Source organism: Haliotis rubra, unplaced genomic scaffold (assembly GCF_003918875.1).
Source record: "Haliotis rubra isolate DU_JTF1 unplaced genomic scaffold, ASM391887v1 Scf175, whole genome shotgun sequence".
Lineage (NCBI taxonomy): Eukaryota > Metazoa > Mollusca > Gastropoda > Lepetellida > Haliotidae > Haliotis > Haliotis rubra.
In genome coordinates, this window is record NW_025765725.1 from 519,434 (window position 1) to 544,775 (window position 25,342).

At 40.3% G+C, this 25,342-nt stretch overlaps 1 protein-coding gene across 1 annotated transcript; it reads right to left on the bottom strand.

Moving 5' to 3' along the window:
* Nucleotides 1-347: 347 nt before the first annotated feature.
* Nucleotides 348-23,551, bottom strand: LOC124272984 (glycine N-acyltransferase-like). The gene is made up of 6 exons (XM_046708222.1): nucleotides 23,290-23,551; nucleotides 11,313-11,429; nucleotides 4,799-4,907; nucleotides 3,142-3,256; nucleotides 1,831-2,501; nucleotides 348-917 (listed from the first exon to the last, which is right to left on the bottom strand). Exons 1-5 carry the CDS (start codon nucleotides 23,365-23,367, stop codon nucleotides 2,075-2,077), a joined length of 846 nt encoding a protein of 281 aa, XP_046564178.1. The 5' UTR covers nucleotides 23,368-23,551; the 3' UTR covers nucleotides 348-917; nucleotides 1,831-2,074.
* Between the last annotated feature and the right edge of the window lie 1,791 nt (nucleotides 23,552-25,342).

Here is a 25,342-nt window from a genome sequence, read left to right on the forward strand (position 1 = left end):
TACATAAAGCGCTAGTCAGTTCGGATTCAGTAGAATTCGTCTGAGTGGGGTATTCATGCCTAACTGAGGCGTGGTATCTCAGTGAGCTAGCACTATGAAACCAGCTTAAGTCTGGGCAAGTACAAGCAGCCACACATACACACGAATGCACGTCGTCATATGAGCGAAATATTCTTAAGTACAACGTTATACCCCATTTCACCTCACCTGTCACCTTCTACTACAAACGTACAAGCCGTCGACAAAAGGACCTCATAATATAACAAAGGGGCTTGTACAAAGCTTTGTACACACATTTTTCGAGCGCAACGCCAAGGCGACTCACACAATTAAAACTTACACACAACAAGCAGTTCTGGTTTATTTTTCAAATACGTTCTGAAAAAGAATGTTTTGTGACAGAGATTGACGTACGTAGCTAGAGAATGTAGGCATGCGTTTCACATTAAAACCACATTCTGACTATTGGCTCGCGAATAAGAACTTATACGTGAAGCGACAGTGACCTGATCTGCTTGCTTTGACTAAAGCTTCTCCAGCTGTTGGTTGTCTTGTGGGTAAGCTGCTCCAAGCTTGGTGAATATGCGATCAGAAAATATAGCAGTTTGCGTCCATGACCTTAATATCCAAAGTCAACCAATCATATGCAAGAGAAAATGCTCAGTAAATATTTACCTGATAAATATCACGCTATTTCTGTGAGATAAGCAGTGTTATAAAATCCTCACACTTCATCGTAATCAAGGAGTTTATAAACATATTCTGGTGACTGGAAAACAAATTTAAATGAAAAACGGACCTTATTAACACATTCTGGTTACATGAAGACAATATGGTTTCTGACGAGAAGTGATACTCTCGAAGGCTGCATTTGTAATGATGGTAGCCATTGTGGATGAAAAGTTTTTTGATAGTCGCTTGATTTATGTTATCTGAAAATATTTACGAGCTGAATATTTTACACAAATGTACGTTACTCTGGTTGTGTCTGATATTCGGGAACCCTGCATTTACAGTTCGATGAATGAACAAAAACATGTATCCACAATTCAAAATGCAAGTTTGTGGGAGGTTTCGGAGCTCACAAGAAGCCAGAAATCATTTTTCTTCCAAAATGTCTATACAATTGGTGAAATATTCACCACATGCGGTGTATTGCTTCTAGTTATTAATTCAATATAATTGTTATACAATGTGAATTACCTGTGTTTACTATTTCTATATTTGGATGTAATTCTCAGCTTTGACATGTTACTTCTATTATCATTGAAGTTGGTCATATTTCCATATGTCATTTTGTTCAAAAACACAAACGTGTGCCACAAAATTGACGCAGCTGTACTATAAGAGCGATGTTTGATCATGAGGATTCGTTATATTTTTCTGCATACTACAGAATAGTAATATCGTATAAAATCGGTACAGTGTGCCGTTTTTCACAATTAATGACTTATAAAATCCTTGCTGTGGTACTGATATGTCCATTACCTTTGAAGAATTGATGAAGCGCATGGATGATGGACGATGGGCAACCATAACTCACGTGAAACATATCGTTGTCATCATACCACTTCTGACTATACCCGTGAAGATCCGGGTTAGAACCGGTCTACAGTAACCCATGCCCGCGACTAACGGGATCGAGTGGTCAGGCTCGCTGACTTGCTTGACACATGTCATCGTATCCCAGTTGCGTAGAACGATGCTCATGATGTTGATCACTGGATTGTCTGATCCAGACTCGATTATTTACAGACCGCCGCCATATGGCTGAATATTGCTGAGTGCGGCCTTAAACAACAAACCAACCAACCAACGTCTGTCAAACACATTGTAACCTCAATATTTATTAATTCCTTTTCATACTGATACATTATTGATAAAAATGCGGCACAAAACGATGCTCACTCACACCTTGTTTGTTTCTTACAGCTCAGTATGACTGCACATATGAAGAACTTTTTCTTGATGAATCATGGAAATGTATATTAAACGATAACTTCAATGACAATAAATATAATCATTTTCAGCTGCGAATTACACAGTGCAGCTTACGCGCATTCTATGTTTACTACTAGGGTGTACCCGATCGTTTGGAGCAGGTGTACAAGGACCACTTAATCTTACTACCCGGTACGGGTTTGAACCCGAGTTTCGTGTGCAAGTGGATGGAAACCGCGTTGTTGTCCCCCAAGACCACTCCGACAACGTCATCCTCCTCCAAGGTTTTCCGAGCCAGTAGACTCATTGCAGCGGTGCCCAACTTCTTTCCCCGGAACGGCGGAAGTACAATCAGCAAGCCCAGCAAGTTGTGGAAATGAGTCGCAGCGTAGGCAGCCAGTGCCCCTGTCGGGTCTCGGAAACAGACTGTCGGATAGCCTCTCTCGACCAACAGATGTGTAAACTGGTCAAAACCGGGTTCCCTGAATGTCCAGTTTTCATTCACGTGCGAGAGAGCGTCACTACCAAAGGGTACTTCTTGAAATCCATCCGGTAGTTTTCTGTTGAAATAAGAGTTTTGCTTACATTGCCCTTATTTTTCTTCAACAAATATGTAATACTTCAAAATGATAGTGACAAGTATATCTTGTAGTATGCACTGGCCAAATTTATTGTCCCCGGCAAAAACAAGTATCCACTTAAAACAGAATTTGACCGAAAAATTACAAACGTTATCAAAATACTACAAGATTGAAAATTGGGCGCCGGAATTATACAAACTTAAGTTCCAAAAGGCAGATGTAATACAGATGTATTAAATAAATCACCTTCAGATAACTAGTTCTTGTTGATTTCGGGGAGTTTGGCCACCATGAAACATGGCATTATGTATTGTTTTGTTCAGCAGTTAAGACTCTTTACTGATATCACACCCAGAAATCGGCTGCACACATTGTACCCATGAAGTGGGGAATCGAACCCGGGCCTTCAGCGTGAGAAGCGGACGCTTTAACCACTAGGCTACCCCTTCTAGGAGGCCAGTATACATTACGGCTAAGTCACACTCTCGGAATCTACAACTTGAAAAAAACAGTGAAGCAATCAAATTATGAATACGTTTATAAGCTTCGGGAAATCCGCTTCGTTTAACGGTTTAGCTAACAAGCTGTTATAACTTTAGCTAAGTCTTGAGACACGTACATGTCAACTAATGTGTCACGTGATACTGTATATATCGGTGTATCTGCAAGCCAACGGATGTTGCCTCTATCTTTGGCTCTCTGTTCCACCAGAGGCCACACCGTGTCGGACACGCCTGTAAATTTTAGCAAATGTATAACATTATTATACCTCAAAGTGAGATTGGCCAATCAGAGAGCAGAACTACTTTCCCCTCATGAACCGCACACCGTCAGCTAAAGTGAGTGAGTGGGTGAGTTTAGTTTTACGCCACACTCAGCAATATTACAGCTATATGGCGGCAGACTGTAAATAATCGAGTCTGGACCAGACAATCCAGTGATCAACAGCATGATCATCAATGTACCCAGTTTGGATACAATGGCATGTGTAAAGCAGGTCAGCGAGCCTGACCACCCGATCCCGTTAGTCGCTTCTTACGACAAGCATGGGTTACTGATCTTCATGGGTCATTTGATAGGAATGGTAATGCAATGTTTGTCATTCATAATTTACTCTATATGGTATCTTAGTCTCAGATGTCATATGATATACATTATGCAGAAATTGGTCTCAATTTCCTGTGTTGTTGATATGGACAGGGCAATGTGAATGTAGCTGTACATGTATTTCTTCATATAGAGTCGATATACACTAAACGCCAAAAGATACGTTACCCTCCTACCTTTATGAATTACTTAAAAAATATCAAAGATTTGTTAGAAAATATTAGTTTACAACAAATCTTAACAACACCGCTTTATGCAAATCACGAAAAAGAATTCTCAAAAGCATTCATATTTAGCTGAAATGGATCTTGTTTAGGAGAGTTAAATTGTCCTATTTTCGACCATGCCGTAATAAACCAATAATAGTGATTTAGATGTCCAGAAGAAAGGTTGAAATGAAATTCTGCTTTGAGACAAAGATAGAAATTCAAAGTCACCATTTTGCAACTATTAAGACAAGAAACAACTGTTATAGAGTGTGTAAAACTGTAAAACATCATTCCTGTGATTCCAGTCTTTTAAAACATTTTCTGCTGATTTGCATTATTGAAAACAAGTACAACGTGTCTTTGATATTGTCAAAAAGTGTTTAGGAACACCTAAAATTAACTTCGTAGTAACATTTTCCCATTTTCTGTTTAATTAATCATATAGCAATATCGATCGCTAAAGCGTAGTAATATTCAAGCAGTATTTGCATCAATTTCACGTGCAGAATAATTCTATAGGGTATAAAAAGAGCCTAGAATGCATGATATGATACACAGGTACGAGAAATATGCCACGATTAACAGCTGAAGGGAGATAAAGAGCCATTGGGATGTTGCAGATGGGGTCGACATACAATGCTGTTCCCAACGCCCTCGGATGCCACCATATCACGGTTATAAGACTTATTCAGCGCTACAGACAGACTGGGGTCACCGTAGATCGACCAAGAAGTGGATGTCCACACATCACAATGCAGCAGAAAGTTTCATCATCATTTCAAGAAATTCATTAAGGAAGGAGGGTGCCGTTTCTTTTGGTGTTTAGTGTATTTGTCGTTAGATATAAATGTGTTCGTGCAAAACACATTTTAAGAATATTTAGTGTCAAATTAAATGTGAAAAGAGAACAGGGCAGTTACATTTTGTCAGAACTCAAACTTTCAGTTTTGTTATATGTACCAAGTTTGATGTCGTCATTCCAAGTGATGATCCGTGGGTCGTCAAGGAGTGACGTCATACTCGCCACGTCTTGACTGTCAACGATATAATACTTGCCGGTGTAGGGGTCCTGTAATGTTAGCAAATTTAGTTTTTGTAGTGAGTAAGTGAGTTAAAATTTACAGTCACATCGGCAATATTTCAGCCATATCGTGACTAAAACAAGTTTTAAATTCACCATAAATACATGTAAATTATAAAAACCTGTCAACGAAGGACAGTAAAACCAACTAGAATATCACAGTATCAAGAATTAAAACTAGCATCTCTGTCTAATATTGGATTTCAAATTAGAACAAGACAGTATGAAAATTGGCTATAGATCGCCAACAACTGGAGGTAGATCACCATACTTGAATTGGGACCATGGGGACTGAAAGTGCCTTTGCTACCTGCATGGACCCTAGTTGGATTTACACCATCCCTTCACTGACTGACTGACTGACTGAGTTTAGTTTTACGCCGCTTTTAGCAATATTCCCGCAATATCACGGCGGGGGACACCAGAAATGGGCTTCACACATTGTGCCCATGTGGGGAATCGAACCCTGGTCTTCGGCGTGACGAGCCAACGCTTTAACCACTAGGATACCCCACCGCCCACACCATCTCTTCAGATGTTAGCGATTGTATACAAATTCAGCCTTAATTTAAAATAGCATAAATCCTACGATTAAATAATGTGGTAGGTTAAAATTTTCCTTGAATGTTTTGGGACTTACATACCCTCTCAGGAGGACAATAATTTTACAGTACTTTAACCCCCTTTGAGGATACAACCACTATCCATCTCAGTTACTAATCTAAACTACCAATTATAAAAGTACATCTATTTACAAGACATATTAATCAAAATTTGTCTACCAATTCGATCTCTTTTAAAAATGCGATCATAACATGATGATAAACATTATAACAAAAAATCCTTAACAGTTTTAACACTGAAATATTTATCCCTTGTGATGGAAAACTCAACACAGTCAAGCAGGACATGCTTGACCGTGATTCTTTCATCACAAGGGATGCAAAACGGAGGATCTTCACCTTTCAATAAGTATTGGTATGTATACCGCGTATGGCCGATGCGACATCGTCGCATAATGACCTCCTCAAATCTGAACTGACAACCCAAGTAGTTGTAACCAATATAGGGTTTTATTTCATGTAATTTATTCATACCTACTAGGGTGTCCCACTTCTTCTGCATCAGATGACGGATGTAAAATCTAATGGTTGCTTTGTAATCAGAAGAAGTGGTGCCACAGATTTGTTGAGTGCTGCCTTGGCAGCAAGATCGGCCATTGTGTTCCCACAACGTGGCTGGGTTACCAACAAAAGGCGATGTCGCATTGGCCAGTAGCAATAAACATGATATACTGTTTATATTTGAGGTTTCTATTAATATATCACATACATTTAAGAGGTGTTAGTATTGCGTTTACTTCTGCAGTGAAAATAGAGCTATTATCCGGTAATCGAGAAGATATTGTTCTGGATCCAACGACAGTAGCACATGCCACTGCGCCACCGTCCTTGGATCCATCTGTAAATAAGGATTTGTATGATTTATATTTACTTTTTAATTGATTAAATTCTTGTTTATATTGTAATTAATTTCTTTCTGATTTTTTAAATGTTGTCAGTGGTAGGTCAACGTCTGGCCTTAGCAGCTGCCAAGGAGGAGTAGAAAGAAGACGGGAAGGAGATATATTCTCTAGCTCAATGTCAGCAGCAGAAGGAAAGGTTTGACCCTTACGTAGTTGTTGTAAACACAGTGAGCCAAGCGTTATAAAATCATTACATACATTCAGGCGATTCGGAACCGCACTGACCCGTGAAGGTCCGGGTTAGAATGAACCTTCAATAACCCATGCTTGTCGCAAGAGGCGACTAACGGGATCGGGTGGTCAGGCTCGCTGGCTTAGTTGACATATGTCATCGGTTCCCAGTTGCGCAGGTTGATGTTCATGCTGTTGATCACGGGATTGTCTGGTCCAGACTCGATTATTTACAGACCGCCGCCATATAGCTGGAGTATTGCTGAGTGCGGCGTAAAATTAAACTAACTCACTCACTCGGAGGTTTGTCCCGCAGTGCTCCTAAAATATCCCGCATAAATATTGCTGAGTTCGAATAAGCATTGTTCGGAGTGCAAATACCATAACTGTTCATGATGGACATCGTGTAAGTTTTATCGGAATCTTTAAAACGCGTTTACTGGATGTTTTTAAACAAAACTGGAGATCCGATCTTGACAATAGCACACGTTATAAGTCGTTCACTGGTCACGAGGGGGACCCTCGATGTTTGTTTATGTTCCCTCAGCCCGAACATAAGGGAACGAGGCGAGGGGAATATAACAAATATCGATGGTACATCAACCCATGGGCCCCGAGGGACCAGTGAACAACATATTTATCTTACCGAACACTTCAATGTTAATTTTGAACTGTTTGAAGCACGGGTATTGGATCATAATACGGAGTAACTGAGTTAGGCAACAGCCCAAACACTACAAACACGAAGTACCAAATGAATTCCCACAGTTCGGCATTTCCATAGGGTAACATAGAAAATATTACTCGATTTTGAGCGGGGTAGTTTGATTGGCTAAGCCAATCAGAAAACGACATTTATGTGTGAGATAGTATGTTTTGTACAGAGAATTCAAAAGCTTATTAAACCCTGAAAAAAGTACCTTCTTGAATTTGCAGATTATAAATTACGGAAATATTTAGTTAGATTTAGAGCTGGATTACTAAGGTTACAATTTAAGGAAGGACGATGGTGTAAAATTAACACAAACCTGAGAACATGTCCTATCTGTTACGGAGGTCTAGAAGACGAATACTATTTTACTTCCATTTATCCTATATATGATGACTTCCATCGTAAATATTTACCAAGTGACTTCAAAACGAATATGTATAACTTTAAGAAACTACAAATAACGTACATAGTTTGAAAATGCTCAGCTTATATATAATACATTTTGATGAACGAAGATGTAAGTCTGGCTTTTTTGTCAAGTTTTTGAATAGAAGACAACCCAAATTATGTCTAATCATTTATTCTTTAGAAAACACTGTCAATGTAACAGCTAAAAGTTGCTGTTGACATTGAATTGCACTAAGTTCAAATTGATCACAGTCCGTCAAATGGAGATACCCCTGAACGCGAAAAGTGACAGTCTCTTTAGTAGCGCGTATAGCCACCTTGAGCTTGCACACAGGCCATGCAACGTGGCCTCATTGAGTTCACTAGAGTCTGAGAATGCCTGATGCAACTGGTTCCGCTCAAACACCAATCTCCATTCCAATTGTGCAAGTGTGAGTGGCTGTCTACCTGCAGCAATCCTCCGTCCAATTTCGTCCAAGAATGTTCAATGGGAGCGATATCCGGGAAAGAGAAGGCCATGTTGTTCTGAGCCAGATAATCCATCGACACCCTTGCTGTGTGAGGGCTGCAAACGTCGCTGGCGTTGATGACGTGCCAAAATTGGCCCCACATATGGCCTTCGGCAGTGGATTCCAGCAGCCCGAGGACGACGCCTAATCGTATCGCTTGGCACTGCTCCCCTTGACCCAAGAACTAAGGCTGCTGTTACTGTTGCTGCTTGAGTTCGGTTCCTTAGATGAGTGACCCGGATGAACCGATCTTGCGCATGAGTTGTCACTCGTTGCAGTCCGGTACGGGGACGATCAACAGCAACCCCCTTTGCTGATGACGTTGAGCAAGTCGTGTAATGGTGGTAAGATGACAGCCCAAATGTCTAGCTACAGCGGTTGCTGTGCTACCTCCGTGTAACTTTTGTGTAACCGCATTATTTACGCTCCAAGAAACTGTTGCTTACTACAATGAAAGAGAAACGCCAGTATACTGTGCATTTGTCGATAATGAAAAAGCATTCGACCGGGTTTGGCTTAATGGTCTTTTCCTAAAACTGCAAAAACTTTGGAATTAAAGGTAAAATGTGGAGACTTTTATACATACTTTCTTCATCAATGAAATCACGTATTAGCATTGGCGGACATATTTCGGATACCTTTGAAATACGTCAGGGTGTTGGGCAAGGACGGGTCCTATCGGCTTGGTTGTTTACATTGTACATTAACGATCTGTTAAATGCTGCTGATAATTCAGGAAGAGGCTTAAACCTGCCCTGGGCCACTACCCCTGGTATCCTACTTGCAGATGATACAACCCTATTAAGTTGTACACCCGATGGTCTTCAATGTTTATTGAATGTTATATCTGATTATGCAAAAACATGGCACCTTAGGTTTAATGCTGGTAAAAGTGCCTTCCTTCTGTTTGGTGATTATCATAAACACGAATGCCCAGAGCTATATTTGGGTGATCATGTTATTAACCGCAAAACCGATGTCGTATATGCGGGCCTGTACATAAACACTGCTAAATCTACCCTTAGTCGTACTGTTTTAATATGTGAAAAGCTTAGAAAGCTAGTCAATGTTAACCACAGTCATGGATTGTATTTTGTCTTCACCCTATGCATGCTGTACGCATATGGGAACGTATTGTACTACCCTGTGGTCTATTTGCCTGTAATATGTGGTGTAACTTATCAACTAAAGAATACGATATGCTTGAATGTGTGCAAAAATACTTCTGTAAAAAAGTACAAGGGTTCTCTAAACGCACGTGCTCGGTCATTGCCAGAGACTGTCTTGGACTTGTATCACTACGTGCGTATATTGATCAGAGAGCATTATTGTTCCTGTGAAGACTGCTTAACACTGACATTAGTTTCATTTTCAAACGAATTCTTTACTATAGATTAGCTCAACATGATTGTAAGGATAGTATGCAAAACATGCCGAAGTGTAAATCCTCTCCTTTACACCATATGTTATATCTTACCTGTAAATATGATCTTACTGAATATGTTGACATTTATCGTAACTCATCTGTATTTGTTACCAAAAATCAATGGTCAAATCTTGTAAGAGATAAAGTCTCAAAATTTGAAGCAAATGTCGTTACCTCTGAGCTTAACTACAGAGTCAATCTCCACAGATACGCTCTCCTACGCAATCCAGCTGCTGGTAACAAACTTTGGTTAATAGCTCTTAATGATTCAGATTATTTCTATGACATATCCTACCTTATCCGTGTCGGCACTCTCGCTATACAATCTAAAGAATGCTTATGTGGCACATATGCTTATGACATTGTAAAACATGTATTTCTCTTTTGTCCAAAAACGGAATGTAACAGAGAGCGACTACTTAGCTCCCTCATTGATCTATTGGATGTTACAACCTTTGTAAGTGTTTGGAATGATGATGATGATGCACTGATTAGTTTTATACTTGGGGGAGTGCCAAATGACAACATTAGAGATCTTGATACTGATCTATGGATTCAATGTATGAAAATCACGAGTAAAGCTGTTTATGAATAGAAACGGTTTTTCATCACATGTTACTAGATTCACATCCCACCCATATATACATATCTTTAAATGTTCCATAAACATGAACACTTACCTTCATGAGATTTCATTTTTTCGAAACTTGCGTTTCTTTTGCTGTTCAGTATATTACAAGAATGGTAATATTAAAGACCATATTATACTTTTGTATTATCATATCATACCTGTATCTATTTTATCCATATTAATCTGTATTGTATGTTCTGATTATTTGTATGCATGTATGCGGATGGGCGTGTATACAATTATGTAAATTGTATTGTATGTATGAAGCTGTATGTATATTGGCCCGATGGCCTTTGTACGGAAATAAAGTTTTGAATGACTGATTGATGTGGCTGCAATGCTCAGAGTTCGTATTACATAATATTTCATGTGTAAGCATTTTTGGAAGTAAGGATAACACGATTATGTATGTGTAAACAAATGCTCAATGTTCGAAGAGCATATGAATATTCAGTACAAAGCAAAACATGACTTTGGGACAACTTATGACTACATATTTACAGTGAAGCCTCGTTAATCCGGACGGTTGCGTTTCTCAGCAAATTTGTCCGGATATCGAATTGTCCGGACTACTGAATTAATTATCTTACCTCACACATAAATGTCGCTTTCTGATTGGCTGAGCGCTCTTCTATTATTTTCAATGTACCCCGCTTACAAGCGAGGAAAATTTCAATGTACCCCGCTGTCAATGACAACTCATTTGGTACTTCGTGGTAGTAATTTTTATCTCGAATAACATTGAATCACGTATGATGTACGGAAATTACCGATGTTTTACTAATGCAAATCGATGGAAGGGCGATAACTCTAAATCTGTTTTTTCTTGTCAGCACAATCTAGCGATGGCTACAATAAGATTTGTACCCTTGCTTCAAACAATTAAAAATTAACATTAAGGTGTTCGGTAAGATAAATATGTTGTTCACTGGGGCCATGGGTTGATGTACCCTCGATGTTTCTTTATGTTCTTTATTTTCGGGAACCATCTGCGAGGGGAACACCTCTTACCATCTGCTTTTCGCCGGACGGTTTCATGACGATAGATTTGAACTCTGGCCAGCTGTCCACCCACATCTCGAACCCTTCCCACTTCCCCTCCATCAGCTTTTTCAGCAGTCCATACACCTGTAACATACATAAAATGTTACCTGTAATAGTCTACATCGTAACCTGTAATGTCCATACACCGTTACCTGTAATGTACATACACCGTTACCCTTAATGTCCATACACCGTAACCTGTAATGTACATACACCGTTACCCGTAATGTCCATACACCGTAACCTGTAATGTACATACACCGTTACCTGTAATGTACATACACCGTTACCTGTAATGTACATACACCGTTACCTGTAATGTCCATACATAGTTACCTGTAATGTACATACACCGTTACCTGTAATGTCCATACACCGTTACCTGTAATGTCCATACACCGTAACCTGTAATGTACATACACCGTTACCTGTAATGTCCATACACCGTTACCTGTAATGTCCATACACCGTAACCTGTAATGTACATACACCGTTACGTGTAATGTCCATACACCGTTACCCGTAATGTCCATACACCGTTACCCGTAATGTCCATACACCGTGACCTGTAATGTCCATACACCGTTACCTGTAATGTCCATACACCGTTACCTGTAATGTCCATACACCGTAACCTTTAATGACCATACACCGTGACATGTAACACACATATACTCTAACAGGCAATATATAAACGCTTAATCTTGTAATGTACAAAAATCGTAACGTGTAACGCACATAAACCGCAACTGTTAATACACATACACGTCCATTAGGAAAGTGCACGTAAAATCTCCAGATCACCATCACTATCGTCAGAAATACGGTTTTTACACCGTGTCCTGTCCTGTCACCTGCAATACACCATTATCATCATCAAAATCTTTATTATGTATGAGTGAGTGAGTGAGTTTAGTTTTACGCCGCACTCAGCAATATTCTAGCTATATGGCGGCGGTCTGTAAACAATCGAGTCTTGGCCAGACAATCCCGTGATCAACAGCATAAGCATCGATCTGCGCAATTGGGAACCGATGACATGTGTCAACCAAGTCACAATACGTATGAAGGCCACACATTAATACACATATTCTAAACAGGTATGAAGTTGTGAACGAAAAGACAAAACAATTTCTTAAAAAATATCAGTGAAAAATATCAGTAATATACTGAGAGAAACAAAAATAAGGGATGGGAAGTCTGTCTTCCACATGCACTAGGCTGTTGTGTTTGGGCGTTTGAATCAAACATGGTGCTGGTGTGTTTCAGCACCCTGGTTTTTCGCTCTTTTTAACAATGTTTCATTTCACTCAAACTCAACGAATATTGATTCAGTTGCTTCACTTCATGTTCCAACATGTCGTTTAAAGTGCCTATTAAGCACACAATAAGTTGCATTTACCTTAGAGTATAAATGACCTCACCACTTTTCAGCTTATATATGACTGTCAAATTTTAGGGTGTTCCCATATTTTTTGTTTGTAGTATATATTGGCTGAATTTCGCTGTCAAATATCTTTAAAAATACTTTAATGGGTATTGGTCCTAATTTCCTTAAGTGTATAGTTAATTCCATTAAAGCCTTCTTACTACGAGTTGCAAGTTCTGTCTAAGACTGCAATTACACGTTAACACAAAACCTAGACATTTGTAGCTGTTTACCGTTTCAGTGTTTCTCCCATTATAAAGCCAGTTTTCCTTAACCGCTAATTTCCCACCTCTCCTAAATACAAGAACTTTTAAATTTATCTAAATTTACACTTAATCCCCACTTATCTGCATACGATTCTAAAGCGTCTAGCTGGCACTGAAGACCACCAATAGCATCTGACACCAGAATTACATCATCCGCAAACAGCAACATTAGGAATCCAGGTACATCTGGAAACAATTGGACTCCATGTTTACCATAATCTGTGATTTCTACAGAAAGTTCATTTATAAACAATGAGGATAACATTGGACTCAACATACAACCCTGCCGTAAACCAAATGGAAAATTAAAATGTTCCGTTAACTCGGATTTTACTCTAACACATGATTTCACTGTTTTAAATATCCTCATGAAAACATTTCTACCGTTTACGCCGTATGATGAGAGTTTATCTCTATTTACAAAATCAAGAACTTTTTTAAAATCAGTGAACGCAACGTATATCTGTTTCCTTCTTCGGCATAGATTTTTCTCCATGTGAAGATATGGTCAACAACTGAATAACCCTTCCGAAAACCAGCATGAGTTTCAGAAACTTTATCCATAACATTTGCCCATTTTGTTAGTCTTTTATTTGAAACACCAGTACATATATACTCATCAGCAAAAACCCCGTCAGTATGAATTCAAAATTAGATAGGCACTGTAATCAAATCATGACAGAAATGGACATGATCAGCGGATCAAAAACATTTTTTTGTGTACAATATCCTCACGCATCAATGAATAACTCAAAATTCCAAGACATTACGTGAACGTTTGCAGTCCATTCAGACTCTTAACTTCAGTATCTAGTGTGACCACCACGAGCGGCAATAACTGCAGCACAGAGTCTAAGCGTGGAGTGCACCAATCGATTGATGAAGGCCATTGGCACCTGGAACCACTCTCTGAGAAAGGCCTGTCGCAATAAATCGGCTGTGTTCGGCTTTGGTATGACATTATTCAGTCTCCTCTGAATTTCACCCAAAAGATATTCATTTGGGTTTAAATCAGGACTAAGGGCTGGCCACTGCATAATGTTGACACCGTTCTGCTGTAGGAAGTCCCGTGTAGCTCTGGCAGTATGGGCCCGGGCATTATCATGATGGAAAATGTTGTTCCGGTGACGTGCGAAATGTGGTACGACGTGGGGTCTGAGAGCTTGGTTGATTTAACGCACCGCTGTGATGCCGCCACCTCTCCCTGGACCAAAGTTCTGGAACACCACAGGACCCACTCTCTGGTTCAGGCCTATTCCACCCCATACTATGATGCTTGCACCTCCCCATGAGTCTTTCCATAACACATTGGTCTGAGTAACGCTGGCCACGTCGTCGCCTTATTCTTGTTCTGCCATCTGCAGTTGATACGCAGTACCGACTCTCATCTGTGAACAGAACAGTTCTCCATTGCCTGTATCGCCAGTTTTGGTGTTGTAGGGCAAACTGTAGACGTTCACGCCGATGACGAGGGGTGAGAATAGGTCAACGGTAAGGTTTATGGCAATGGATGTTCCCACTGTACTGATTGGTCTTCCGTGTGTTCCCACTGTCTGGCGTGCTGTTTCGGATGCCTGCATGAAGGGATTCTGTACATGCTGTCGCACAACATGGCGGTCTTGTCGTCTTGTGGTCACCCTTGGTCTGCCAGTACGGGGGCGATCATTCGTGGTGTTGGTGGCCCGGAAACATTGCTGCTGCCTGTAGATGGTCCTAACATTGACCTGGAAGTGATTGGCAACGGCTTGTGCAGTGTGGCCAGCTTCAAGTCTTCCTAACGCCTGGGTCCTCTGAGCTGTCGTGAGTCGCGGCACCCTGCTGGCGTTGTAACATGAATGTTTCAACCAGGTTTGGGGGTGCATTTTATAGGGCTGGTCCTTATGAAACGCACATGCAGTATGAGTTGCATGGAAAACATGGAGAACACCGTACCATCTCCGAGATCAGGTTGCGTTTTTGAGACCATTTCCTGTGTTCCATTCTGAGTTTGGGAAGGAATGTCTTTGCTCAGGTAAAGTTGGAGATGTTGTCAAAAATATACAATCAAAACATTAGATGAGTTTACAGTTATCCGTTTCTGCGAAGGAAAATTCCAAACTGACGTTTCTTTTGCTGCTTAGTATATATATTTTCCCGAGTGAGCTGAGTACAGATATCGGGAATATTTACATCACCCTTTTTGTGCATAGGAACTATAATTGCTTTACTCCACATTTGTAAAACAACCATTTAAAAATATTTTATTGAACATTGCCACTGAAAAGGGCATTATTTTAGATTCGCTTGCTTTAATCATTTCTATGAGGACGTTATCAATACCTGGAGATTAACCATTTTTCATATGCTGTACAGCTTTGTGAATTTCTTCTTCTGTTATAATGGATTCAAGTATCTCCTTATCCACATCACTTATTTCGACAGATTGGTCCAAATTGAGTAGTACATCTGGTTCAGTTATATACTCTCTCAAAAAAAGAAACGCATATAGGAATTTCAACTGTATTTTTATCTTTATTTTGAAACATCTTGTAGGCTTTAGGAGTCAATGAAATATAGCGAAATTGCACACTGGGACTGCAGACTTATCCGTCTTTGGCACCAACTCGAGGAAAGTCAGTTTGAGTGTCACATGGAGACGTGTGGTGGCGCTGAAGTCAATACCTCGTGTGACCACCGTGGGCATCCAGAACTGCACGGCATCGCCTCGGCATCGAACGAATAAGTCTCAGAATCTCAATCGCAGCCCACTCTGCCTGTAGTGCCTGTGCGAGTTGCTGAAGTGTCTGGGGCTGAGGGTTACGGCGTCGCACCCGTCTGTCCAGGGCATCCCACAGATGTTCGATCGGGTTTAAGTCCGGTGATCTTGAGGGCCAGGGGAGCACATTGATGTTGTGGTTCTGGAGGAAGTCTCTAGTGTGACGTGCTGTGTGGGGCCTGGCATTGTCCTGTTGAAACAACTCCCTCTGGCGATCAATGATTGGAAGGAGGTGTGGGCGTAGGATTTCGTCACAGTACCGTTGAGCTGTCAGGTTGCCCTGGATCATCACCAAATCACTTCTCCTACGGCAGGTGATCGCTCCCCACATCATAACACTGCCCCGGCCGAATCTGTCCACCTGGGAAACGCAAGCGTCGGCGAAACGTTCACGTCGACGTCTGTACACCCGCATTCTTCCATCGCGTCGTTCCAATAGAAAACGTGATTCATCACTGAACCAGATTCTACGCCAATTCGGTAGGTTCCAGGCCTGAACGTTGGTGCACCATTGAACTCGATGTCGACGATGTTGTTGTCGAAGCACAGGGCCAAAATAAGGTCTTCTGGCACGTAAACCAGCCTCTCTCAACCTGTTCCTGACAGTCTGTGCAGAAACGCTCCTCAATCCGGGTATTTGTCGAGCGGTACTGGTCGCCGTAGCTGTTCGATGACGCAGGTGATGTACCCGGATGTAGCGATCCTGCGCCGCAGTGGTCGCTCTAGGTCGCCCACTACGAGGGGCATCTGCTACCGAATCCTGCCGGTGATATCTCTCCCAGAGCCGTAAAATAGTGCTTTGGTGAACATTCATGCGTCGGGCAACTGCACGTTGAGACTGGCCAGCTTCAAGCAAACCAATGGCGATATGACGGTTGGCTTCACTTATACGTGGCATTTTGCGTTCGTCAACAATATTCCAAATACAGTGAATAATCGACAGACAGCGATCAACCTTTTATACCTATCATTGAGAATATCTGATCCCCAACTTTAACGTGCATTGCATGTGAATTGTGTATTCTGTGACACTAAACGCCGAAATTGAAAATCATGCTGTTAAATACGGGTATTTCACGGATGGTGCGTTTTGTTGTGATGTTTCAAAACATAAACACCATAGGACTCATAAACAGAGCAAAACCTTTTGTAAAATTAATCACGTTTTAATTCATTGCTACATGAAATTGCTATTTTCATGATGCGTTTCTTTTTGGGAGAGTATATCTCTCCTATTGAAAAGTTCATAAAAATGACCGTACCATCTTTCTTTAGTTATATCATTCGTAAAGGATTTTAGCTTTGGAATCCTTCTCAAAATACAGAGGAATTGTTCCTTGCTAGATATAGTTTATTTGTTTTGTGGTATTGGTATTTAAGTTTCCACTGTCTACATAAACCTTCATGTTTATTTCTAAGTCTACAATGTTGAGTTTTACACACTGAAAGCCATTCAGTGAGTGAGGGAGTTAATATTTAACGTCACATCGGCAATATTTCAGCCATATCGTGACGAGAACAAGTTCATTTATATCAATATTAAAACCAGTAAATTTAGAACATAAAAACCTGTCACCGAAGGACAAAAATACTAGAGAATCACAGATATAAATTTAAAACTAGTACGCTACCATAAAATTAAATCAGTATAGACAGTACAAAATAAAAACGGGCTATAGGTCGCCAACAACTGAAGGTAGATCACCATACTAGGGTCCATGGGGACTTACATTACTTTTGCTACCTGCATGGACCCTAGCTGGATTTACACCATCCCTTCAGCTGCTGGCGATTATGCTGAGTTTTAGCCATTATTAAAAATAACAACTATACTACGATTAAAAGTTTGGTAGAGCTAAACTAACTTGATTTTTGGGACTTACGTACCCTTTTAGGGGACAATAATGTTACAATACTTTAATCCCTTTGAGGATACAGCCACAAACAATCGCAGTTGCTCATTTATACTTCTGTGTTTAAAATACCATTTATTCATTTACAAAACATGTTATTCAAAATTTATGTAATAATTCTATTTCTTTTAAAACTTAAATTATCAAATGATAATTAACATTGTAAAAAAAGATCCTTAACTGTTTTGACATTGAAATATTCATCCCTTGTGATGGAAAAATCAATACAGTCAAACAGAACATGCTTGACCCTGATTCTCTCATCACAAGGGATACGAAACGGAGGATCCTCGCCTTTTAACAGATATTCATGAGTACATCTAGTATGGCCAATACGACATCGTCGTATGATGACCTCTTCAAATCTGGACTGACAACCCAAGTAGGTGTAACCAATATAGGGTGTAGACAGTACAATATAAAACACGGGCTATATATAGATCGCCAACAACTGAAGGTAGATCACCATACCGGGGTCCATGGGGACTTACAGTGCCTTTGCTACCTGCATGGACCCTAGTTGGATTTACACCTTACCTTCAACCGCTGGCGATTGCAGGAAGATATAGCCGAAATTTAAAATAACAAACATACTACGATTAAAAAGTATGGTTGAGCAAAATTGACTTTGAAAGTTTTTAGGACTTACGTACCCTCTCAGGTGGACAATAATTTTACGCTACTTCAACTCCTGGATCAATAACTGTAAATCACTGATATTATGCCTTAGTCCTCTGCAATTCCACTGTATGATGTTATTGGAATAAACTATCTTTTCGGGGGATTTATTGGGGATCTACCCCGCACTTTTTTGGAGGGCGACAAGCTTTGTGCCCTAGATTGGACGTTTTCGACCACGTCCATGTCCTCGAGTGATCCATATTTGTTATAAAGTTTAATATTATTTTCGGACCCTTTCGGGGCTCTGCCACTTTGCTTTTTTGAAGAATCAGGCTTAGGTTTATTTTTCCCTCTAGGAATTTGTTGTACATTAGATAATGATTGAGACCTTGTGGGTGGCTGTGATGATGAATCATGATCAGAAGCTGACCCTGATTGACTTTGGGACATGTAAGGAAGTGGCTCAGCAGTCTGAGTCGATACTGCGGGTGAGAAAATCGGAGGAGAATCGGTTTTCACCCAAGCCAAGTTTGTTTGAGAACCTGAAGATGATTTCGATAATTCGAAATCAACTTGTGCCACCGAGGACAGTTGCTGAATTGACACAGGCCCTTCAACATCAGTAGCAGACCTCAGCTGTTCCTGAGAAATGTGTGTCTTTCAATGCCCCGGAGACTGCGAGCATGTCTTGGAGCGCACGATGGGCACACACGATATTGACTGCAAGTGACCCCTCCTCTGTTTGATGTCGTTGTTGCGTCACTTATGTTGCTGTTGGACATTTTGAAATTATCCACAGATGTTCACTTAAAACATACCTGCAAGTTACATTTATACATGTTCATATTCGTGTGAGTAAAGATAGTATGAATGTCAAATTGCGTTTTTAATGGCTTTCAGTATACGTAAACTGCGTTTAGCTTTTTCTTTTGCCTTATGACACTCTGGTCCATAAAAAGTGAAAACTTTCGGAATAACAGGCACCCTCTTTTGCATACAGTCTGCAGCATCAAGTAAAAATCTTACATACTTCTCTAAGATATTTATGAAATTGTCGAAATGGAAACCTATATCTGACTTATTTTCAATGAAAGTGCTAGCGTGATCATTATTCCATCTATACTTGAATGTACTTGCAGTCACGTCTTTAGTTACCAGTGTTTCACCTGGACCAGTGAATCTAAGGATCAAAGGCATGTGTTTACTCTCTATTCTATCTCCTACATCGAAGTTCGAGAAATACTTAAATAGTCCAGGTGATGATATAACGTAATCAATTAGACTACAAACTTGTTCGGAAACACAAGTAAACATTCCTCCAGTATATCCTTCCACCCGGCCATTTAAGATATACAAGTTAAATTTTTCAGATATTTCCCAAATCTATTTACACAGGTGGCATTTGTAAAGTATTTACAGGAACCAATTCATCCTCAAGACAAAAGTCATCAAAGTTTTCACTCTGCATATCTGGAGGCCGATTTCCAGTCCCTACCCGAGCATTTCGATCTCCACACAGAAGTATATAACAATCTGTAAGATAATTTGTATTATCTAATAACCACTGTTCTAACTTCTCGAACAGAGTAGCGTTTCCTGTGACTTTATAGTAAGAAGATCCCTCTGGGGGAGCGTATGCTACAAGAAGTAAAACATCACGATCTGTGTCTATAAGTCGCTTATCTAATCGGATACAAACTGCGTTATCAATATCAATATGAACCCTCGAACCGAATTTTAGAGTGAGTGAGTAAGTTAAAATTTAACGTCACATCGGCAATATTGCAGCCATATCGTGACGAGAACAGTTTATATCAATATTCAAATCAATAAATGTATAACGTAAAAACCTGTCATCGAAGGACAGTAAAACAACTAGAATATCACAGATTTTAATTTAAAACTAGTACGCTATCATAAACATATATCACGAGAGACAACAGTACAATCTAAGAACGGGCTATAGATCACCAGCAGCCGAAGGTTGATCACCACACTAAGGACACAGAATTTTAGAAATGTTTTTTTTTTATGAATACATAAATACCACCCGAAAATCTGCCGTATTTAGCTAGTTTTATTGCAGTACAGAAAATAACTTCAAAGTTACACAGTTCAGGTATGTAAATACACTTATCAACAAATGATTCTTGCAGGCAATCGGTTCCCAATTGCGCAGATCGATGCTCATGCTGTTGATCACTGGATTGTCTAGTCCAGACTCTATTATTTACAGACCGCCGCCATATAGCTGGAATATTGCTGAGTGCGGCGTAAAACTAAACTCACCCACTCACTCTTGCAGGCATATGAAATCAAACTGGATTAGATAATGCAGAAAGTCACTGTCATCAAGTTTATTTCCAAGTTAGAATCGATAACGTCGCGGATTGACGAGAAGAACGTTGACTGGCTAAATCAGAATCAAGTGGAACATTCACATTCTCACAGTTCGAAGTTCGCGATGAAGCCCGCCGCATTCCTATTTCGATGAACTACGTTCCTTGCGTGATCGTACGTTTGTGTTTGGTGTCGAAGAGCCCGTAAAATGATATATGCGCAAAGGTCTTGTTCCTCGATGTTTGGTTGATTTCCCTCTGTCTTTGATTTGTCCACAGAAACAGTCCTGCTCAACTGAACAGCACTAGCTGATTCCGCATTGGCTACTTCGGAGTATGTGGGTTTAGTGATGAGACGCCCGTTCTTAAAGTATGCAATATGCCCTTGTCCCTTGTCCCTGTCAACGTAAACTTCGCGATCAGTGGGCGTGTCCGACAAGTGCGACCTTGTCTTCCTATGCGATGCGCCCTTATAATATCTGATCGAAGCCAGGTGCGGTCTTGAGTATGCTTGTTTAAGGTCTATAACAAGGCCTTTACAAGAATCGTAGGACTCATGCTCACTCTCCTTTATGTTATAAAACACCACATTATCTCTACGGCTGTGTGCCTCAAGCTTGTCTAGGTCCTCGGCCTGCATCTCGAACTTGATTCCAGTCTGGATGTGATTGCATCAATGTCACTGTAAACATTTCCTGCTGTGCTCAATTCTGTTCACGTCATCACCAATACTGTTCACAGCGCTGTCCAACTGTCAAATATTGTGTGTACCTCATGTAGCTGAACTTTAATTGAATCTACTTTAGTTTTCATGGAACTTCTGATGTCTTTTAATTCATCCATCATTGCTGACTTTACATCATTTAAATCCTTCATAGTAAGCGGGTCTGGGTTGCTTTCAGTGTCATTTGATAGCCTAAGTTTATCCCGCACAAAACTACTGGTCACAAAGAAAACGCCAGTTGTATTCTCAATGTGAACAACCTCGATATGCTCCGCTGATCAGAGGTGTGCTACTTGTTACGTCACTCAAATGTCACACATTAACTTGGTAAATACTTCCCCAACTTTCGCTGGATTTCATGCGCCAATAATCATGAGATGTAGAGCGAAGGAAACTGCGCACAAAATCAGTCTATAAGGCATGTAGGAGCTGTGTCTGGTATGCGGGGAGTACGTGTCAAGATGACCCAACTGTCGTGTCCCCGGTGGGTGGGAAAACATCCCAACCCTAGCTCTATGCAGGACTAGATTGATCATCTTGTTGCACATGCAGCAGCTCCGATGTCTGATCTTGTCCGCTATGTCACTGTTAAGGGCTCGAGGCTTGTTTTACAACACTATTTTGGTATTAACACACTGGCAGTGTGATATCGTGTATTTCGTCATGGGTGTGTAACTCTCAATACAGATATACCGTACATGATAAATACGTCGTATACCTGTAACACTTTCACCTGGTACACCATACACGTACCGTTCATCATTCCACCCTATGTATACACGGTACACCATACACGTACCGTTCATCATTCCGCCCTATGTATACACGGTACTCCATACACGTACCGTTCATCATTCCGCCCTATGTATACACGGTACACCATACACGTACCGTTCATCATTCCGCCCTATGTATACACGGTACACCATACACGTACCGTTCATCATTCCGCCCTATGTATACACGGTACACCATACACGTACCGTTCATCATTCCACCCTATGTATACACGGTACTCCATACACGTACCGTTCATCATTCCACCCTATGTATACACGGTACACCATACACGTACCGTTCATCATTCCACCCTTATGTATACACGGTACACCATACACACGTACCGTTCATCATTCCACCCTATGTATACATCGGTACACCATACACGTACCGTTCATCATTCCACTTTGCTATGTATACATCGGTACACCATACACGTACCGTTCATCATTCCACCCTATGTATACACGGTACTCCATACACGTACCGTTCATCATTCCACCCTATGTATACACGGTACACCATACACGTACCGTTCATCATTCCACCCTATGTATACATACACCATACACGGTACCGTTCATCCCATACACACGTACCCATACACGTCCGTTCATCATTCCACTTATGTACATCCATACACGTACCGTTCATCATTCCACCCTATGTATACACGGTACTCCATACACGTACCGTTCATCATTCCACCCTATGTATACACGGTACACCATCCAGTTATAGACATGTTGTCAGCTAAACATTCGCCATGCACGTGTATTGCATCATCCAGTACACCAGTATACACATTCGCCATACAAACACAATACACAAGCGAGACAAATGTACCATATTTTGTGGGGCAATTTCTTTTTGATCTTCATGATCTTTCCCCACAATGTCATGTTGGCAGACTGAAGTAGTTACGGCGTAATGTCCTGTTTAGTTGAGTGAAATAGCATATTTTGTTTGCTCTTCAGACGCTCATATATGTCTTACATTTGCAGATATATGTATTATTCCATTGCAAAATATACCTAACAATGCCACTTATATTTTCAGAAACTGAATTTTACGTCCACCTGGAAAAAGTCACCCTCCTCCAGAGCAAATACCTTACCATAATACTTCTATGACGGTCCCTCAACATCATGGCCGCGTCTTTCCAATCCTCGGGGGACAGTTTGTACGGGGTCATGACGTGAAATACGATTTAATCGGGAATCCGTGAAATATATCAGTGACACTACCACGTGCACACAAACATTAACGTACACAACGTTAATTGGCGCTAGGTGCTGTGTCAGGTCAGGGTGACACCGGATCTTTTGCGTATGAAATCCGAAACAACCAACACATCCACTGCACCTCGGTATGGCGGACTCCGGGGGATAATTATAGGATATGACCTCGTTCCCCTTTCATATCAAGTTTATGTCCCTCGTGAAATAACTTTGCTTTGTCACGAGCTTTTGCGAGTAGCAAAGCAAAATTATTTCAATCGTGAAATAACTTTGCTTTGTCACAAGCTTTTGCGAGTAGCAAAGCAAAATTATTTCACTCGGGACATAAACTTGATATGAAAGGGGAACGAGTTTTGTATCCTATTTATTACCCACGTTCGAAAAATTGAGTGAGTGAGTGAGTTAAAATTTAACGTCACACCGGCAATATTTCAGCCATATTGTGACGAGAACATATTTGACATTGAAATGGAATATATGTATATTATAAAACCTGTCGACGAAGGACAGTAAAACAACTAGAATATCACAATTAGAATTAAAACTAGCGTGGAAAGTTAAAACTAATAGCACTATTTGGGCAATACAATATAAAAACTGGCTATAGATCGCCAACAACAGAAGGTAGATCACCACACTAGGGACCATGGGGACTTACAGTACCTTGGCTACCTGCATGGACCCTAGTTGGATTTACACCATCCCTTCAGCTGCTGGAGATTGTAAGAAATGTTAGCCAAAATTAAAATAACAAGAATACTACGTTTAAAAATCCTGGCAAGTTTAAATTGACTTTGAAAATTTTGGGTCTTGTTTTGGAGCCAATGACAGTGGCACATGCCACCGCGCCACCATCCTTGAACCCATCTGTAAATAAGGATTTGTATGTTTTATGTATATTTTATAATTGATTATAGTCTTGTTTCTTAAACTTTGTCAGAGTTAGGTCAACGTCAGGCCTCACCAGTTGCCAAGGAGGAGAAGAAAGAAGAAGGGAAGGATATATATTTTCCGGCTCAATGCCGGCAGCAGAGTGAATGGTTTAATTCTTAGCCCAAGAGGCGAAACAAGAGAAGACTTTTTGTTGTATAAATCCTCATAAAGAGGATTGAGACACAGTTAAATGCAGGATTCGACTCGTTAGAATAGAGTTTTGTTATATACTGTAATGATAATTTGATACGACGCTGGTTGAGGGATGGCTCATCAGCCTCAACATAGAGACTGTCAACAAGAGAAGTTCTAAAAGACCCAAAACAAGACCTTAGGCCTTGGTGGTGGACAGAATCAAGTAGTTTTATGCTGCTTTTACAGGTTCCACCATATACGATGGAGCCATAATCAAGTTTAGATCGCACCAATGATCTATATAAGTGAAGGAGGGTAGTTTGATCCCCTCCCCAATTTGAATTGGATACAACCTTTAACAAATCGAGTGCCTTCAGGCATTTAGATTTAAGGGATTTAATATGTGGCAGGAATATTAAATGGGAATCGAAAATTAGACCCAAGAATTTGGCCTACTTTACAACTTTGATGGGAGTGCCATTTAAAGATAGTTCTGGGTCCTTATGAGGCTTATATTTTCTACAAAAATGTATACAATTAGTTTTTGATTTGGAAAATTTAAAGCCTTTTTCAAGACACCATTTATTTATTTTGTTTAAACATAACTGCAGTTGTCGTTCAATAGTATGCATATTTTTACCACGACAGTAAATATTGAAATCATCCACAAATAATGATCTATCAACTGAATCATTTAAAACCGTTGATAAACTATTGATCTTGATGCTAAACAGGGTGACAGACAAAATACTGCCTTGAGGGACACCCTGATCCTGATTGTAATGATCAGACAGGGTTGAACCCACTCGCACTTGAAATTGCCCGTCTTTCAAAAACTGTGATATAAAAAGAGGCAAACGG

Excerpts from the sequence above, each read along its gene's own strand:
- LOC124272984 (XM_046708222.1), bottom strand. The coding sequence starts at position 23,367 with ATGACCCCGTACAAACTGTCCCCCGAGGATTGGAAAGACGCGGCCATG. Across the intron at positions 11,430-23,289 it reads ACCGTCATAGAAGTATTATG|GTGTATGGACTGCTGAAAAA; the intron begins GTAAGGTATTTG and ends TGTATGTTACAG. Across the intron at positions 4,908-11,312 it reads CGTCCGGCGAAAAGCAGATG|GACCCCTACACCGGCAAGTA; the intron begins GTAAGAGGTGTT and ends CTAACATTACAG.